This window comes from Charadrius vociferus, unplaced genomic scaffold (genome assembly GCF_000708025.1).
Source record: "Charadrius vociferus isolate BGI_N301 unplaced genomic scaffold, ASM70802v2 scaffold407, whole genome shotgun sequence".
NCBI classification, from domain to species: Eukaryota; Metazoa; Chordata; class Aves; order Charadriiformes; family Charadriidae; genus Charadrius; species Charadrius vociferus.
Genome location: NW_009649852.1, coordinates 1376618 through 1390175, shown reverse-complemented (window position 1 = coordinate 1390175; position 13558 = coordinate 1376618). Strand labels below are relative to the sequence as shown.

The 13558-nt window shown below is 54.2% G+C and overlaps 1 protein-coding gene across 1 annotated transcript in view; it reads right to left on the bottom strand.

Moving 5' to 3' along the window:
- CHRDL2 (chordin-like 2) overlaps window positions 1-13558 on the bottom strand; it is a 48821-nt gene that overhangs the window by 13581 nt on the left and 21682 nt on the right. The window contains exons 3-9 of the mRNA XM_009891017.1: window positions 13283-13544; window positions 12706-12722; window positions 10229-10302; window positions 5083-5195; window positions 4543-4636; window positions 3585-3727; window positions 1-76 (exon numbers count right to left, since the gene is read on the bottom strand). The exon at window positions 1-76 is cut by the window's left edge and continues 1 nt beyond it. Coding sequence (XP_009889319.1) covers window positions 1-76; window positions 3585-3727; window positions 4543-4636; window positions 5083-5195; window positions 10229-10302; window positions 12706-12722; window positions 13283-13544 — 779 coding nt within the window. The remainder of the gene's footprint in view (window positions 77-3584; window positions 3728-4542; window positions 4637-5082; window positions 5196-10228; window positions 10303-12705; window positions 12723-13282; window positions 13545-13558) is intronic.

Below are 13558 nucleotides of genomic sequence, written 5' to 3'. Positions count from 1 at the left end.
AGGAATCCGGCACAGTTAGGGGAGAGGAGCACAACAGCTCTGGGCAAGTCACCAAGCCGCAGTAGATCTGGCCTTCCTAGGAGACAGAAGCACAAAAAAAAAAAAAGCATCGTCAGCTCTATCAAGATCTGGACAGGGGTGGATGTCCCCCATGTTGGGGTGCCAACACTTCAAATTGCAGATCTAGCACAAATCATAAGCCCCACCAATAGTCCATCCTCAGATATCACCAATCATCTAGTGACTGATAAAAGCTGAAGGTCTGCCCTTGCTGCCCTCTCCATCCTGTGGGGTACAGCACGGTGGGTTGTGTCCTCTCCTGGCACAGCTGGTCCACCGATTGCCAGTCTACTTGTTCATGAGTGGAGTGGTCTTCCCCAAAAAGAGGGAGGCAGTGCCTTGCTCTCAGCTATCATTAGTGCTACCAGATCTGAAATAGCCACCACACACCTGTAAACTCTGCATGACACCCACCAATTCAATGTGGCACAAGAACCTTTTCTCTGACATCTTCCAGGACAAGGACCCAGAAGAAAGGTGGACAGGGGAAGTCTGGTGCTGAACCCAGACCCAGGTCCGCCCTGTAGCTCTGCCTTCCCTCTGTCTTGGGTTATTTGATAACACCAGGGCCAAGCACACAAAGATGCTGGGTTGGGAGTTGTGGATGGACGTTCAGGTGTAGACCTTCTTCTGTTGGCTTGGTGGTTAGTTTGGTAAACACCATTGCTGTAGCGTTCAAGCTGAAAACCACAGGCCAAAGCCAGTCTTGACCTCAGTGCATCCCAGCCCTACGTCAGTCAACAGATTTGCACCCGTTTGCTGCAGGGCTAAGTTTTTGCTGCTTTGCAGAAGGGTGAAAAAAAAGGCTGTTCAAGCAGCCCAGCAGCAGCCAGACCTCACCAGCAAGGTCCTCTTCTCCATGCAGCAATTTCCTCTGGGGTATCCACAAGCTCTCAGTCAACCAAAACCAAGAGGTTAACCAAGGATTTCCTTAGAAAACCAAACCACAGCAGCTTCTTCTACCATCAGGAAGCCAAGCCGCTGTGCAGGGGATGTGTAGAGGAGGAAGAAAGTTTGATAAATGAGAGGATCTGGTGGAGGTCACTGCAAACCAAACCCTGCTCCCTGCTTCAGGGACCTGCATGGGGGCCAGACCTGCAGGGAGCGGGGTTTGGCCACGCAGCCTCTTCCTTCTTTCTCCTTCTGACCAGAAGCTCACAGCGAAGACCTGCCTCGGGCAGGAAAGTGCAAATGTCATAAAGAGCAGGATTTATCCCGGAGGCTCTGGTTCTCGGGGCAGTTTTCAAAGAGGTTTAGACCAGCTGTTCACGCAGCTGTTCTAGCAGCTGACAACATCAGACACAGCCCGGCGAGACCCCGCTGCTGCAAGGCTCCACAGCCATCCTTTTATTTTCCCCTTCGTATCCAAGGCATTATCCTGCCGAATAAACAGAGCCTGAGTGAGAGCCAGTGCCTCTGAGAGGGACACGAGGGACCGCAGGCTGCTGGGGATGGTGGTGGATGGGATAGCAGAGCCAGGGGGGCACATACAGTCAGATACGAGGGCTCCTTCCCGGCATTTCTCCCCAGCATGGTAGGCTGGCATTCAGTTGGGGTCCGTAAAAGAGGAACCAGCCTCAAAAGCTGTATAATTTCTACGTCTAAACTATTCCTCTTGCCACCTAGCTCCAAGCCACTTAGCTCCGAGGTGTGGACAAGCACCAAAGGCTCGGAGCAGTTCTGGTATCACGGATACTTTACTCTCAAGCATCAGCTGATGGTAACCACCGTGTGCGTGCTCAAGGCAGGAGAGAGGCAGGTGGTTTGGGGTCTCTCTCCCCACTTTTTCTTTCCTGGCCAAGCTTAGTCCAACTATTTGCTGCAAGCAAAGCACAGAGCAGTGGAGCCTGGTCCCATCCAAGGGCTCTGTGCAATGGGTGGTGAAAGCCACGTCTGCAACCCTCTTCTTTTCTACAGCAGAGGCTGCAGCCAGTATGAGCAGTTCCCCATAGCGTCCAAGTCCAGCGTCGACGCTTTCAATCCCTCTTCCTCACTCCCTCTGAAGGAGGAGGAGCTGCTCCATTTATCTCCCAACACTCAGCTCCTGGCACACACGACCCAGCGCTCCACACACCTTCCCCATCGCCGTTGGCCAGGCTGCCTCACGTCTCCCAAGCAAAGCGTCAGGACTCGGTTTTTGATGGGTTTTTGCAGGATCCCAGCCTGAGGGTTGGGCAAAGCGGAGCCAAGCCCTGTCTCAGGGCATTGCTGGAGGCTCACAGAGAAGGAACGTCCCTCCGGTGCTGGCAATGGATGGTGGACGGGCAATCCACCATGGGCATGCATGCTGAGGACAACACAGCATCCTGGCCGCTGTCGCAGCCCTCATGTAGGGCAACCAGGACCATCAAGGAAGATGGGCATGCAATGGTCATGCAACTCAGTGTGGAAGGCAGATGCTTCCTGCAAACGCTTTTTGTAGACAGCCTGGAAGGCACACGCACAGCCCTTCTCCAGGGCACAGCTCCGCACACAATGGCCCAGTGGGCTCATGAACACACTGCAGGAGTTTCCAGAAGAGACCAGCTCCTGGTGCTCAAGCACATCTCAGCCTTGGGTTCAAGCTTCCACTTAAATCCAAGCAAAGAGACTGAAGATTGCTAGGTGCCTGCCCATTGCCATCTCTGACTGTTAGGTTCCACTCTCTGCTGTCATCTCCTGGCTGCGTTGGGGGATGAGCTCCAGCCATGCAGGGTAGCAGCTGGCTGCTGAAGGCACCACAAGACCCAGTCACCCAGCAGCAGTTGGGAGCCACCAAATCCTTACTGGAGCTCAGCTCAATCTCACCAGCTTAACACCGGACTGGACATCCCAAGAACTTCTGAAGCCCACCTCATGTCCACGTTGCCTTGCAGGCACACTGAGCCCCCAGACCCCCATGGCTACAAACCCCATCTGCTTTCCATCAAGCATGTACAGGGAAAGCCTCCCGGTTGTCCAATCTGCTGGCCATCTGCCATACGATGCCTCAGTGGGCCTGGTGGGACAGACGGATGCTGCGGGGACAGCCCCAGAGCACTATTTCTCACAGCAGGCAAATGCACCCATTGGTGTGCTCAATGGGGACAAGGATGTCCCCCTGCCCACCCCAAGGAGCCCCAGCAGGGTCCACCCAGAACTGGCCTGTGGGATCTCCAGTGAATAACCCACCCTTGGAGTGGCTTATTTGTGCTGTTCCCACCAGGGAGGAGATGCTGGCGAGTGCTTTGGGCTCTGACCCCAGGGACAAGCAGACATTTGCAGCACACCCTGCTCAGGGTCAAGGTCAGACAACGCACCCGGTCAGAGGGGGAAGCACCCAGCTTTGTGGTGGTCCTTAGTCACTGGGCAGGGAGGACCCAGCACCATTTCAGAGGAAGCTCAATCTACTGCACTGATAACCCGATCCTAACGATAAACCATCCCACCATGGGCTGCTACCATGCCATGATCCTCATGAGGTTTTTGACCTGGTGGGACACTGTTGGGGTGCAGGAGCCGACCCTGAACCCTCCCCACCTCCCACGGACTCGCAGGTAGCTTACGGAGCAGCTGCACTGCACACACTGGTTCGGCTGGCGGCTGGGAAAGAGCTCGCTGGTGGTGAACATCTCGCCTTGCTGGTAGGTCGTCCCGTTGTACTGGCAGGACTTGATGGGTGCCCGGAGGCCAGAAGGGGAATGCGGCTCTGGAAAAGAAGAGGAGAAAGCGATGGGATAAGAGTCAGCCGTTGCCTGACCCCGATGTAGCATGGATGCCCAGCAGATTCCCCACCAGCCCAACCCAAAAGGATAAGGAGACCTTCACACACCGCAGGTATAAAGAAGAAGTGGCCAGGACATTGCATGGCCGAAATGCTTTTGGAGAACGGGGCTGCCCTGACCGCGCTGAGCTCAGCACACAGGGAAAACCTGGAAGTCTGACCTCCCAGGGTCTTGTCCCCTGCCATGCCAGAGTGGCGGCAAAGCTAGTCAAAAACTACTGGCAATTTGGGAAATTAGAAACAAAAAATCAGAAAAAAAAAAAGTATTTTTAATTTTTAGCCCATTGGAGAAGCCCTTTTTACCCAACTTCATCTGATGATGAAGGTCATTACATCCAGGGGAGGGAAAAATTCAAGAACTGTGTTTAAAAATCTTCCTTTTTTTTTTTTCCTGTATCCAGCACATTTTGCTGGCAAATGGTCTGAATAAAGTGCCAGCTTCTGGTTTACGCCCAAACTGTGAACTGACATTTTGTCCCTACAAGGCTCTCGGGATCATGGAGGGGGAAGTTGGAGAAAGTGGTCTGGTAGAGAGACCTTTTCCATCAAAATTACTTTTTTGGGGGCAAAAAGCAATGTGAGCAGCCCGAGCTGCCGTTGCTGCCATGAGCCCATGAGCAGGGCCAGCGCCAGCATCGCTGCGCTGCTCCAAGCGTGAGCATTCAAGTGACTGCTGTTGAGGGATGCCCTGCAGGACCACGGCCACCCTGTCATCTCCTCCCCACTGGATGTCCACCTACCGAGACACCGTGGGCAGCACTGCTGGGGGTCCGTGATGGGACTGGCACACTGCAGAGCCGGGCACTGGATCCTGTAGCACCTGATGTTGGTGTTCTGGGGAGAGATAGAGAGAAAGACAGTTTGGTCAGCTACATGTTCACCCCTGCACGAGGAGTAAGATGTTGGATGATGGCCACTTTATCATGACAGATTGTGCTGGTGTAGCTCACCCAGCCAAGGACATCTCCATCCCCGGCTCAAACCCAGCCAGCTCATGGTCTCACCATCATCAAAGATCACTTGTGGTCCCACAGCAACCCTGAGCCACCTCCACCCACAGCCCACTGGCACTGCTAAGACAGCTCCCTCACAAAGTCAACCCAACAAACCCACGGGGATTTTTCAGAAGGAAAGAGATTAATCCAATGTCCCTGTGGGACTGGAAAGGGCTTCTCTGGTCAAATTAGACACCAGAACTGATCTGCTTAAAAGCTGCCAAAGTGATGCCCCAAGGCAGTAGCAGCCCCACCAAACCCAGTGGAACCTCATGGGGGACGTGCCTCGGAGCAGCTGCAGCGGATGCAGTACATCAGCCCTTGTGGCTCCAGGTAGGGGTGCCAGCTCTCGCCCGGGCTGTATTTCTTGCCGTTGAAGTCGCAGAACATATCCGGCCCTGAAAGTCAACCAGGAGAAGCTATGTGAGATAAAGGAACGGTCCTTGGGAGAGGTCTCCTCTCTCCCTGATAAGAAGAGCAAGGTCAGGTTGGATGGGGCTTTGAGCAACCTGGTCTAGTGGGAGGTGTCCCTGCACAGGGCACAGGGGTTGGAACTAGAGGATCTTCAAGGTTCCTTCCAACTCGAACCATTCTATGATTCTATGACAGCTAGGTGCCTTCATGCTGTCCCCCATGAGCAGCTGATGGCCACATCCCATCCACCAAACCCCAGGCTGAATACTTTCCCCAAAAGCCATTTTTTTGCCATGATTTGGTGTTTCTTTTAGCCTGGGACCTATCTGACCAGCTGGCAACTCCTCTGAGCAAGCTGGACTCCCTTTGCAAGGAAGGAACAGAATGGTTTTGAGGCATAAATTAGAGTTGCATCTCTCAAATATGTCAGTAGAAATGCCCATTTGAAGATGGACAGGTAGTTTCGGGGTGATGCTATGAGACTGAATTTTTCCCAGAAGGTCTGTGAGTCGGGGGAAAGGGATAGGAGAGCCTGAGTTTAGGAGACATTTTCACTGTTACCCAAAAAAAAGAAGAAAAAAAGACATTTTTGGGTAGAAACACATTCTGAAAGAAAACCTTTTGCTCCCCCTAAGAGCTTCAGTTCGTTCTATCAAGGACCTCTGAACAAGTCCTATCAGTGCACAGGCAGCCCAGCATCAGCCCTAAGGAGCAGGACCATGCTGGCTTGCCCCATCCCACCAGGCTCAGCCCCTTGGCTTTACCGAGCTTGATGTGGCACTGATCTGTTTGGAGTGGGTTGAACCATGCTTTTCATTTATGGGGCTGTCCATGGGGACAGCAAGTCCACCTCCTCCACTTTTTGCCCCCAAAAGCACAAAGACATGTATTTTTCTATTCCTCCCTGACCCTATCATCCTGAGAAGAGCCAGTTTCCAGCCATGCTCCTGAACTGGAGGTGTCTGCCCCAGAAACAATCCAACCCTGCGTATACTGGCATGAGTTTAACCTTGCCACGGCACAAGGAGAGGGATGCGATGGTGCCCAGCACAACTGGTGAAGGAGATCCTCGTCAGAGATCTTGCCTCTGCCCAGATTTTAGCAGGTCCCTATCAACCACCTCCATCTCCAAACCCTTAGTTACACACCAACTCTTTGGCAGGATGAGGCCAGCCTGCAGCAGGACCTGTGGGACAAACTGTGGCCATAATCACCCAGTTCAGTCATCCTTAATGTTCACATCAAAAAGCGTCTCCTGGTCCTGCAGGACCAAGCTCCGACCCTGGTTGGACCTGCAGAAATCCAGACCCCGTAACTCCCACCAAAGCCTGGGAGCTGCTTCTGCTCTCCGGTGGCATATCCCCAAGCCTCAATGAGCTGGAGGGACACGTCGGGGCTTAAGTTCTTTCATAAAAAATCACATGCCTGCCCATGTGTGTTATTAATGGTTTCAGTGCTTACAGCCCCACTAAAAACTGAAGGTGATTTAAAAGGTTATGTCATCAGGGGGATTTGAAGTAGTTTGGGTGATTACGTTGCACGATGGCAGTGGAGACATTTATGGCCCCTGAAGCATTTATGGGTCTTTAAAAACCTTGCAGCACCCTGGGGACATGGGGAGAGGGCAGAGGGCTGTTTTCCGAGGCATGGTGCCCAGCTTCTGCTGCTTGCCACGTGGTTGGGCAAGCTAGTGGGTGCTGACCCCGCCACACTGCTGGAAGAACTCCTCAATGAATAGCAGAGGGTCCCCAGAATGAATTTGTTGGTGTCCACCACCACAATGATGCTAAAAGCCATCCCATGCTCTGCACTGTCACCTGGTGACAGTGGTCTAGAGAGCCTGACCAGCGTTGTCCCACCTTGACAAAGCTGAAGATGCGACCTACTTAACATATTTCTCCCACCAACTAGGCCAAACTCATATGAATACACTGTGGTGGGCTTCCGTCCCTCCTCCAGCTTCTGACCATCCCCAGGGTGAACCCAAGTGATGCTCTACCATGGCTGGTCCACATGACCATCAGGAAGGGCAGCCCTACCTGAGGACCCCTAAGGGTCTATGATGATCCTTATGGGTCCCTTCCAACTCAAGCTATACAGGTCTGCCGGCAGCCCTGAGCTCCTCATTAAGTTGATGGCTTCAAGCACATGATTCACCAAGTTGTACCTTCAAAGGAGGTGGCCATCAGCTGTCCAGACCACCTAGTCCAAGCACAGTGGTGTGGGGCCAGGGTTGTACCTGCAGAGGCGGAGGTTTGCAATGATTTTGGGGTGGATGCCATCACAGGGACAGGCAGAGACTTTTTCCATCCTTTTCCCTGCTCAGGTCTTTACATTGTCCCCATAGCTTGCTCCAAACCTCTTGACAAGTCAGCAAACCCATGTCCCTGGCCACGCACGACATGAGCTTACAGCAAACCACGCAAGAACGGGGAGCACGTGGCTGGAAACTGCAGAAACCCAGGAGAAAGGGGAAAAAAAAAAAATCCACTGAACTAAAAAAAAAAATCATCATTTTGCAAAAGGGTGAGAAAATGACTTCATTTTTCCCTGCTTGCAGCATCTTCATGAATTACGCTGAGGGTGAAGAAATCAAGTTGCCTTCATGTGACGCGGCCCCGCTCAGCTCGCAGGCTCCCATGCCAGTTGGCTGCTTCGTTCAAACATTTAATCACAAGTGGAGCCCTGGTTTGGGTCCAGCCCTCGAAAGCAGCCTGATTCATGTCTGCAAAGGGCCCGCTGGTAAAATTAAAGCCGACTGGCAGCGCTGGGCAGCAGCAGACACTTGTCCGCATCTCAGTAGCACTATGCCGCGTATTTGGCAAGAGGCGCCGGCATGTTTGGTTAAAAGCAAGCTGGGGATGGATGGAAGGAGGAGGCTTAAAAGCTGGAGGCTCTGGATCATTTTTTCCCATGCCAGGCTAATAATTTCATTTTCAGAGGTCAAACTTTGGATATCTTCCCAATTCACTCGGAGTGAAAAACCATTTGTGGCAGTAAATTGCTCCCGTGCCGTTCAGTCTCCTTATTTATTGCGTCTTCGGCAAAAGCACGCTCACAAAAGTCACGTTGTTTTACTTTTCATTTTCCAGAGAGGGCTCCTGAGCTGCGGAGCGTTTTCAAGGCTGCAGTACCAAAAATCCAGATGAAGCCATCACCTTGTTTTCCTTCCCGAGGACCACGCGATCCCTGAGCAGGAGAAGACAGCGGACCAGCCTGGTCCACGCCACCTTGCAGACACAACCACAGCTTGCTGATTGCAAGCCAGAAGATCCATGCTTGGAGGTGGCCCTACGGGACCTGGAAGCAGGAGCAGAGGTGGGAAGGGGCAAACAATTCCCATTGCAAACACCTCCAGGAACAGGTCCCATCTAATCAGTTTCTTCTCAAATACAAGAAGCCCCGAAGACAAGACCCTGCTCTTCAGAGTACCATTATGGGTTTTATGAATGAGAAAAACCAACTGAAAACCATGGAAATTATTCCTCTGCCACCCAGCAGCAAGTCCTGTGCTCAGAGGGAGGGTGGGAGATGCTGCGTAGAGTTACTCCTCCATGCAGGAGCTGCTCTGCCTTGCCTACCCCAAACAGTTCTGCTGGGGACATCATGGAGGAGGAAGGTTTCTCCCTGATTCCTCGTCCAACAGCCATTTTCTGCTGTGGCTCCAGTGTTTTCTTGGTTGAGGAGAACCTGGTTACAACCAAACCACTGAACACCCCAGGCCAGGGTCTGGGGCCAGTGGCTTGGCCAGCTCAAAGCTCAAGTTGGCATCAGCACCCACAGCAAGAGTCCAGACACCCCCAAACAATGCTCAAGGCTGTGCCCAAGTCCTGGTTTACTTTGATTAACATTGTCATTAATGATTATTAGTTGCATCCTGGACAGTAAAGATGGTATGTAATATGAGATGGAAAGTATGAGGGGGAGGACAAGGCAAGAAAGAACAAAGTTACAAAGAAAAGGATGAACTCTGGCCATGGCGGGGACAAGAAGAACCAGTCAGCTTGGGGCAAATCCTGGAAGATTTAAGACAGGTATTGCAGGAAGCTTTCCAGCTACCAGGAGATTTAAACCCCAGAAGAGGATACCACGGAGGCTCTGAGACACTCTATGAACCCCCTGGAGCAGCACCTTCATGAGATGGTCTAGAAACATCAGTCTAAGGTGACAAACTGAATGGCATGGAGAAACCCTTCCTGCACTGCCTTTGGTGACCACTAACATCCCTCTCACACCATGAGAACGGCCCTGACGCCTCTTTGGGACGTATCTCAACAGCTTCATACACCATCCACCATGCCATCCTGCATCTTCATGACCTGCTTTAGATTCAGTGGGAGACCATGAACCAAGGGGAGATGGGCAAGACCACACAGCCTCCTTGTTGAACCATCAAACTGGCCAGTGTTGGTCAGACCACCCCCGGACATCTGGCCTTGGGTGCAGACAAGTCCCCTCGGGCCAGCATTTCCATGAGACCTTCTCCCTTGAAGCTCTCCAGCCCACTGACACAGCCCATTTGAGCCCGTTCCTTGCACACCTCCACATCTGTAGTGGGCTCTGAGGACAAAGGTTTCCCGACATGGTGTGACCTGTCCCACTGCCTGCGCACTTTGACCACGGCTGAACCAGGGGCCAAAACAGGTCAGATGTTCTCTTGCACTGATCCCAGGCCCACCAGCAGGAACTACACTGAGCTATTAAACATGCAAGCATGATGGCCACCAAAATACCATGTTCTGCTGCCAAAGCCTCTTTTGGCTCAGGCTCAGCCATGCTCACACCCTCTGGATATAGGGACTGATGCTCAGCAAAGTCAAGCCCCTGCCCCTACATTCCCCACTCCCATGTTGGGGTTTCCCAGACCTGAGCAGAGATGTCCTGATGGGTCATGGGAGGTTTACAGCTGCTTTTACATCACTCTTCCATCAGCCCAGGGAACGGCTCTCATCTGCACACCCATTACCCGGCTGGGTCTCTGCATGCGTGGGATCACCACGCATCGATCCTGACTTACATCGGAGCTCCTCCACGCTACAGGACACTGAGGAGTCCCCAGAGGCGAGTCCCTGCTGCAGGTAAAGCCTCGACCTGTGGCAAGAGAGGGGCTAATGCACCTGCAAGACCCCAAAAGTGCGGAAAATGAAGGTAACAACCTCTCCCAATTTGCTCACCCACTGCAGAAAGCCTCCACCAGCCTTGTGCCTCAGTTTCCCTAGCAGGGATTTTCACTCTGGGTACCAAACTGCCTCCAACAAGGATGCTACCGAAATATCCCGCAGGTCTCACCCTGCTTCTCCCCCGTTTCATGCCGTGGCGCAGCGGGCCTTCCTCCATCTCTGCTTCCCCAAACGGTCTCCCCGCAGCTCTCCCCCGAGCAGGGCATGTCTGAGCCAGGCTCCTGGCCCCGACAGCTTTTTCGGAGGTCAAGCACCTGCCAGTCAGCCCCGCGCCGGGCATGCGGGGGTGCATTTATGCAAACCAGTTTGCGAGTTTTAAGAGCGGCCATAAATAAAGTGTAAAAAGCAGTGTCTGGTACACAAAGTCCAGGCGCTCCTGTGACAGCCCTGTATTTATGAAGGGCTTAAAATGCAACTTAGCTGCGAAGGGACTGGTTAAAACACACCGGGCCCTTGACATGTGGCATCCTAATGACTCCACTCACATCCAGATCACTTCCCGCACGCTCGCCTTGCGCAGTCCTGGGTTGGGAATTTCTTGTCGGAACTTTGGGAGCCTGGAAAACTCTGCAGCTCTGCAAACGCAGCCTCATGAAGTGTCGCTGAGCTCCCCAGGGGGGAGAAGCCAAGCAAAGTCCTGGACCCAGAGCATCCCCATGGGCTCTGCGAGCAGCAGACGGGGCCCCATTTCCCTCCTCTCCTTCCCAAGGGGATGCTCGATTATCTAAAGCGGGGCGTGCAGCCCTCCCCTCTCCCTTACCCCGGCCGCTGGCAGGATTTGCTTTTCATCCAGGTCCTTCCCGTCTCGGACCGCTCAGTCCCTCATCAGGTTGGATCCCAACTCGTAGGACTGACAGATCCCACGAACACCCTTTTCTCCAGGGACCACGTTAAAAAGAAATGAAATGGCAACTTCCAAGCTCCTGGAGAAAGCCACTGCCCCGCGCTCTCCAGAGATGCTGGTGTTTAAATGCCTCCAGCCAAAACATCATTGCGTTCAACTATTGCCGCTGAATTACTCATAGTGGCCAGGCTGCAGCACATTCGGCCCAGTAACCTGTGCCTCTGTTATTTTTTCAGCTGAGAGTGTAAATCCCCTAAAATAGCCTGTTTCTGCGGGCAAATTCTTCTTTTCTGACTTGCCTTCAAGCCCGAGCGTTTCTGCTTCTCACCTATTTTTAGCCACGACACTGTAGGTCTCTTGGCTGATGAGCCTGCTCGTAACTAATTTATTCCTGTCTTCGTTCTCCCTGAGCACTCGGCCCCGAGAAAAATGTGAGGCAGTGCGCTGCAGAGGTGGACAGCGGAGAAAAGTCCACGATTTGATGCAGACCTTGCCACCGAGACCCCCTGCCCTCGACCACGGGAGCATCTGGAGCCCCAGCCGAGCCCCCCGCACTGCACAGCGGGATGCAGCCGGTGGCAGAGCCCAAGCGATGCGGAGCTGAGGGACGATCCCGGACCTCCCTGTTCCAATCCTGTCCCTGTCCCGCAGTCCCCAGCCCTTTAGCACCATTATAAATCCCACAAACAGACCCCAGCGCTTCCTCCCAAAGCAGACAAACCCCTACTGTCCCCATTCATCCTGGTTTACGCCCAATTTAGGAGCTCTGCCACCATCAGCAGGCACCTCCGAAGAGCGAACACCTCACCTAGCTTCTGTTTCACCTTCTGGAGATGTCTCCATCTTCCTCCTAACGTGGGTATCACGGTTAACGCAGCCCTGGCAGAGGCAGGGAATCGGACCCACATCCCTCACACAACAAACGGATGCTGCGGTCTGAGCTCGGCGGCTTTCGATGAGCCCAGGGAAGGGAAAGGAGCCAAACTCACCCGGATTTTGCTCTCCAAGGCTCTGCACAGCCCCATTCAGCCGCCCGCCTTTCCCTCCCCCAGCGCGCCCCACCGCTGGGACAAGCAATCCAGCGCTCACATTTTGGGTCGGCGCTCCAGGAGGCCGATTATTTGCCGAGTGCCTAACGCACTGCTGGCAGCGGGCGAGTCGTAAATCATCTTAATGCAGCCACCGACAGACTCTACTGGGATTTTAGGAGATTAAAGGGGAGGATAAACGTAGGGACACAACGGGTCCTGCTCTGGTTTGTGCCGTGCTCAGGTGACTTTGCGATGTCATAGGGGTGCCCAGCACCCGTTGGTGGGGTCCCAGTGCCTTGTCCAAGCCAAACCTACCTCCTGGCCCCGATTAACACCTCCAGAACCCACCAAGCTGCTAAACAGCCCTGGCCAAGCCCTTCAAGCCTTTCTGTACAAGGAAGTGCTGAACCTCCTTTCCTTTCCCCATCCCAAATCTTACCTGCCCCAGTCAGCCAGCTGGGAGCAGGAGCAAGGAGAGAACAAGGGATTAGCATGGAGATGGACAAGGGATGGAGATGGAGAAAAGACCCCACATTTGGTTTGAGGGGATCATTTCCCCAAACTGCCCATGTCCCTGTCCACCCTCAGAGGGGACATGGACCCCTGCAGGGTGGCATCCGTGCAGGGGAAGGGCTGCAATTCAACCTCCTGCCCCGTGCGATCTTTAGCCCATGGGAGGGAGGGGTCCAAGACCTTCAGCATGTCCCTTCCAGCCCACGAAACCCCACAGCCCCCTCACCAGCACGCAGCAGTGTGCTCGGCACCGTACATCCCCGCAAAGCAGCCAGGGACAGCAGCGGGTGGAGGGAGACACAGCCACATCCCCAACAGTGCAGGGTGGGGGACCATCCTGGCCACGGAGGACTAGCACCTGCCACGGCGAGGAGCCTCCCCGTGCCCCTAGCCATGCCGGCAAAGCCCCTCTTCCCCCCACAACTTCTTGAGGACACCGGTGATGGGGAAACTGAGGCACGGATGGACCCAGCGCAGCCGAGAGGGGAGCGAGGGGGACTTACGAGCCCGGGCTCTGTTTTCGGCGGCGAAGAGGAGCAGTAGGCACCGGAGGAGGAAGGCGAGGGGACCCGCCCCGGGAAGCATCGCAGCCCGGCGATCGGAGCCCGGGAGCTTCGGTCCCGGTGCCCGGGGGTGCCGCGGTCCCGGTGCCCAGCGGTGTCTTGGTCCCAGTGCCCGGGGGTGTCTTTGCCCGACGTCCCGGTGCTGGTCCCGGTGCGGTGCCCGGTGATATCTCGGTCTCGGTGCCGGGGGGCTTCGCTCCCGCTGCCGGGACCCGG